This window comes from Mchenga conophoros, linkage group LG15 (assembly GCF_057382185.1).
Source record: "Mchenga conophoros isolate Kocher_MC1m ecotype Shallow Benthic linkage group LG15, M_conophoros_male_GT1.1, whole genome shotgun sequence".
NCBI lineage: Eukaryota > Metazoa > Chordata > Actinopteri > Cichliformes > Cichlidae > Mchenga > Mchenga conophoros.
The window spans coordinates 32659213-32665212 of NC_140540.1; the positions used below are offsets into that span (position 1 = coordinate 32659213).

Sequence of the window (6000 nt, forward strand, 5' to 3'; positions counted from 1 at the left end):
CAGGTAGCGACGGCCATCTGGGACTGTCTAGTGGACGATTTCACGGCTGTGCCTTCAACTGAAGACTGGCGGTCCATCGCAGAGGGATTCCAGGAGCGCTGGAACTTCCCCCTCTGTTGTGGAGCTCTGGATGGGAAGCACGTCCAGACGAAGGCACCCCCCAACTCAGGATCCATGTTCCACAACTACAAGGGAACTTTCTCCTTTTTAAAATTTTCTTAATAAATGGATCTCTACTCCAAAATAACCTAACCTCTCTTTATTCTCTTAAGTAACTTGTCTTCACTATGTTCCTATAACCAGTGTGATGCAAAAGTTTGAGCAACCTTATTAATAGTCATTATTTTCCTGTATGAATCGGTTACAGTAAAAAATGTCAATTACATATATCATATAGGAGACACACACATTGATATACACTACATATTTATGTTATTTCTCTTTTTATGTGTTGCCAATATATGCACCTGCTTTATTTAGTGTAAAGTTATTGCACACTTTCTGTAAATCCAGTGAACTGCATTTCACTTCTCAAATATCACTGTGTGTGTCTCCTATATGATGTATTTAACTGACAATTTAAATTGTGACAAATAACGATTTGTACAGGACAATGATGGCTATTAACAAGGTTGCCCAAACTTTTGCATCCCACTGTATCAGTATATTTTGTCATTAGTATAATATGAAATAAATTCTACTTGTGTCAAGCCGGGTGCCAATATTTGCTGTGTAGTAGAACAGAGACATTTGTCATTATAAATGTTTATTTGATAAAATATATAAATTCAGTAATAAAAAGATTCAACATAAATATATAAAATTTAACTATTTACAGAGAGACAGGAATAAAAAGGACCCAGCTTGGAGTGGAAGAGCCTCAGGGGAGAAGGAGGAGAAGAATAAGAACATTGTTTCTGCCCTGGAGAGCTGCTGCCTCATCAGAAAACTACTGATCATTAGGGTCCAATGTTTCCAAATTTAGCACAGCTGTGCTGTTGTCAAAAACTAATTTATGAATTTGGAATTTCACGAATTCTCGTGTCTGAGGCGGCATGCTCTCCAGAGCAGGAACAAGGCCGAGGAGGAAATACTCTGTTGCAGACGGGCGTGGCCTCTTTAGGGACTCCAGGATAGCCAGCTCCACCGCCGATGGACCATCCTGGGACCCTTCCCTCGACCGCCTTCGAGCTCTCCTCCTCTGTGGGCCTGTAAAAAACAGAACAAAACACCACAAAGAAATGAGAAGGCTGCTACTAGATTGTCATTTTCAAAATTGAAAAAAACCAGGATATGAACAGATTGGTTGTAGATATTTAGTAAAGGTGATCACAAGGGAATCCAAGCAAGTAAAAAGCTATCAGTGCTTGATGTTCATACCTGTGGGTGCAGCAGCAGGAGTGGAGGGACCAGGGACTGGGGAGTCAGGAGAAGCAACAGGGGAGGACTCTGCTGCATGATAACTTGACTCTATCAAGACAATATTAAATGTTAACAGGTTGAAGACAATAGTCATAGAGAATATTATATTATTATATACTTATTATTATATACAGTGGTCTCCCATTTATTGCAGCACATGAACAGTAGTCACAGTTCTCACAAGTTGATTCTCAAAGTGCAAACCTTTGTCGATTTTAAAACGTAAAAGTATTATGCCACGCTTTTTCTCTGTCTGCGGCGCCACTTTTGTGCGCCTTTTTTGCTCCCGGTGCAGGTGTCTATTTCCGAATGAGGGTCATAGTTATGAGTGTTTTTGTGCTGTTTTTTTCTATTTGAAGTGATGGTTATCAAAACCAAACATGATAAGTTTGGCAAGCGCAGGAGACACGACACGGAGGAGATTTGTCATTTGGGCTGCAGAATGCAATGCGCATCGTTGAAAGCTGTACGGTGCAATAAAAAAATCAGCGAAAAGGCGAGGCAGTGACGGATGAACAGCGGGACTACTTTATACTGTTTATTAATAAACAAAATATATTCCTGTATGACAACACGCATAAATTAACTGCCTACATTAATTAATTGTAAACATACCTTCTGACTGACACTCCCCTGCTGCCTCTTCGGGCTGTCCCTGGTCCTCGGGGGAGAAGTTCTCCACGGTCCGCACCATATTACCGCTGGTCTCCCGCGGGGTGAGGAAGGGGTCCAGAAACCCCATGACCGCGAAGAACTTCCATCTCCTCCCCGATCCTGCTGCAGACCCACTCCTCTTCTCCTTCTCTGACCTCTTCTCCTTATTATAGGTGTCCCTGAGGCTCTTCCACTTTCTCCTGCAGATGTCCTCTGAATAAACGCATTATCTGGTTAGCGGAAAGGTATTTGTACAACAGTGGGAAAATCGCGGGACAGTAGGCGCGCTTGCTAGCTTTTGCACGGCTTCATCGGGTCAGTCTGAAAATTAAAAAGAAGAAGGAATGAACTTACCAGGTTGCCCGATCTCCTCACTTATGTGTCTCCAAGCTAGGTCCTTTTTATTCCTGTCTCGGTAGAAATAGGAGCTGGCATCATATAGCTCGGGGTGGTTAGCCACGGCGCTGATCAGCTTTTCCTCCATACTGAATGAAGAATGAAGGGCTTTGGCTGGATCTGCCCCTTTGACCTAGGTCAGAGCCACGTCACCAGGCTCCTGATTGGTTGTCGCGGCGCGATTTGACGCTGGAGTTCAGATTTTTCCAACTCGAGCGGTAGACGCGAAACGCGCGTATGCACAAAGTGCAACACAAAAACTCACGCGCGTGGTTTTATTCGCGCGTCAAACGCGCCTGACGCGCTACACTGACGCGCGTTTCGCGCGTCAAACGCGCCTGACGCGCCTGACGCACTACACTGACGCGCGTTTCACGCGTTTTGGCGTTTTCGCGACGCAAATCTGCTTCCGAATTTTCGCGGGACCCGCAATCGCGCGTCATCGCGCCTTTCCATTGACTTTACATGTAAACCTGACGCTCTATTCGCGTCCATCGCGTTCGGTGTGAACACACCGTAAGGCTCCAAAACATAGTAAAGGGACATCTGGCTAATACGTCGGGTTCCGTGTCGGGCTAATAACCAAAAACTAGCTTTACTTTGTTGTCTGGGTAAACTTTGCTAGCGAGAGACAGAGAGAGCCGTTGAAAGGCTGCTCCAACGAAACGTATTGTTTAGGACAGGGGTCCCCAAACTTTTTCCAGTGAGGGCCACATAACTTTTTCCTTCTCTGATGTGGGGCCAGGGTCAGTTTGTAACAGAAAAAGTGTGACGATCACAGGTTTGCCAAAATGTAAACATTTATTGTTTTCCAGAAAGCCACACACACAGTAACCAAATATTAATAACCCTTTCCGAGATCAAATAACCCTCTCTGGGTTCTTAACAGATAAAATTAACTTAGGAAATACTTAATAACACTATTTATGACATCAATAAATAATCAAATAACTCTCTCTGGGTTCATCTGTCAATCTTTATCTCATCGGTTTTCATGAGTTTCATGCGTGAAAAAGTTTGCTCGCAGATATACGTGCTGCCAAAAAGTGTGGACATCTTCATTGCGTGTTTTTTTTTATGTTAGGGTACGTGTCATTTGGGAGGGCGGTATAGAAGTCAGCGAGACTGTTGGGCTTGAATGCGTCTTTCAGAACACAGTTCTGTAACTCGGCCAGCTCAAACTGATAAAAAGGCTGGGCTTCATCGATGTCGGCAACAAAGGGGTTTTGGAAAAGACGGATTTCTTTTGCATAAACATGCAGTTGACGGAATCGCACACTGAACTCCGCCTTCAGCATTTCCAGTGCTTCCACACACTTTTCAGCTGGGAACAGGACCGCTGGGTTTTCTGCAGAAAGGTTTTGGGTAGGAGATGGGTGAAGTTGTGCTTTTTCACTTGTTCCAAAAGCAGCGCTAGTTTCAACTCAAATGCTTTTATATGGGAATACATGTTGCAAATGAGTTTCCCCTGGCCTTGTAGCTGCAAGTTAAGGCTGTTCAGCATTTCCGTCACGTCTGTTAAAAATGCGAGGTGCCACTTCCATTCTGGGTCGATCAGCTCTTGGACCGTTTTGCCTTTTGAATGAAGAAATGCGTTAATTTCGGGTAACAGCTCGTAAAAATGCCTCAAACCTCTGCCGTGGCTCAACCATCGGACCTCTGTGTAGCACAGCACATCTCCGTACACAGATTCCAGTTCGGACAGGAATTGTTGGAACTGCCTGTGTTTCAGTCCATTTGCTCTGATGAAGTTTATGCATGATACCACAGCCTTCATGACAGAATCCCACTTCAACACTTTGCAGCAAAGCGCTTGCTGGTGAATTATGCAGTGGACTTGTAGAGGGGCGGTGAGACCCCGTTCTTCCATCTCGTGGTTCATGCGTCCTATTAGGCCCTGAGATGCGCCCACCATACAAGGAGCCCCGTCAGTCGTGATGCTAGCAAGCTTTGCTCAGTCCAGATCCAACTCTTCCATTGTTTGACATACTTTGTCGAAAATATCCTCCCCCGTCGTAGTGCCTTTCAGACTTTGGAGGGCTGCCAGCTCCTCGCACATCTCAAAGTTTACGCTAACTCCACGAATAAAAATAAGAAGCTGCGCTGTGTCCTGCACGTCCATGCTCTCATCCAGTGCTAATGAAAAAAAGTCGAATTCTTTCGTCTTTTGTTGCAGCTGGGCATATACATTACGCCCTATTTCTTCCACGCGTCTGGTGATTGTGCTCGCCGATATACTCACAGCATTAAAGACATCTTTCTTATTGGGACACACCTCCTCCACGACACCTCCTCGTGCTCACAGACACATAACGGATATGGCATTCCATTCTCCCTGCAGCACAGACTACACTGCTCATGAGGCTACATTCTTTAGGGCTATGCCTGTAACACTCTGCCTATTGCCTTCATATTAACTAATTTTTTTGAATAATAATTTTTAAAAAATATTTCTTTTTGTCATTATGCAAGTAGGGGTGACATGGACCGCAAGATTGAGACACAAGCATTAGAGCGTCTTAATGTGTGTTTTGTTTAGGTTTCCACCGGCGTGGAATTACCAAAAATAGACAGGGCATAGCCTAACATATGAAACAGAAAAAGACCGCCGTGCAATCCATTTATTTTGACAAAGTAACTGTATTCTGAATAACACCTTTTCAAACAGTAACTGTAACGGAATACAGTTACTCATAATTTGTATTTTAAATACGTAACGCTGGTACATGTATTCCGTTACTCCACAACACTGATCATATAGATATCCAGAATTGGTTACTGAGCGAAGGACCTGATATAGAGATTATCTGCACATCTATTCAACGTCCAATGTTTAGTGGGTTAATACTAAAACACATAACAAACTTTTTATTTATTTCCTTTTTTGTGGCATTTTTAGCCTTTATCTGACAGTGCGATGCAGACAGTAGACAAGAAAGCAGGAACAGGAAGGGGAGTTGATCACATGCAGGAAAAGTAGAAAAACTTGACTAATAGTTGAAATAATATTTGAAATAATTACAACATTTTGAAAATATAAAGACTGAAGCTTTAAGGCATTTTGATCTACTCTTTCAACAGAAAGATACTGTTCAGAAGGGTTAAAGAAATCTGAGCTGGCAGCAATCACTTCAGAGTGTCGGGTCAGGACACTTGCAAATGTTCAGATGTGAGAGGAACAAACAGGCAGAGTCCAGGAATAAAGTTGTCATTCTTTGTATTTTCAATTGAGAATGTGCCCGCAGCTGGGCGAAATAGAGTGTGTGTGTGTATGTGTGGTTTCTGCAGACAAAGCATAATAATACAATCAATTAGGAATCAGATTACATAATAAACATAAAGATACAACTGAGGTGTACTCAAGTACAGTATATAGCTAAATAAGCTGACATTATACTTCAGCCTGGTTACATAAACTTAAAGTCAGACATTATGCATTAACACACCGCATACAACTATGCACTGAAGGCAACTTTACATCGGTTTATCATCTGTTACACAGAGCACAGAATCAACAACACGATAACA

At 43.0% G+C, this 6000-nt stretch overlaps 1 protein-coding gene across 1 annotated transcript; it reads right to left on the reverse strand.

Moving 5' to 3' along the window:
* Positions 1-841: 841 nt before the first annotated feature.
* On the reverse strand, positions 842-2750 carry LOC146558672 (uncharacterized). The gene is made up of 4 exons (XM_085247049.1): positions 2431-2750; positions 2038-2289; positions 1381-1470; positions 842-1209 (listed from the first exon to the last, which is right to left on the reverse strand). The coding sequence occupies exons 1-4, from the start codon at positions 2558-2560 to the stop codon at positions 950-952; spliced, it is 732 nt and encodes a 243-aa protein (XP_085103175.1). The 5' UTR covers positions 2561-2750; the 3' UTR covers positions 842-949.
* Between the last annotated feature and the right edge of the window lie 3250 nt (positions 2751-6000).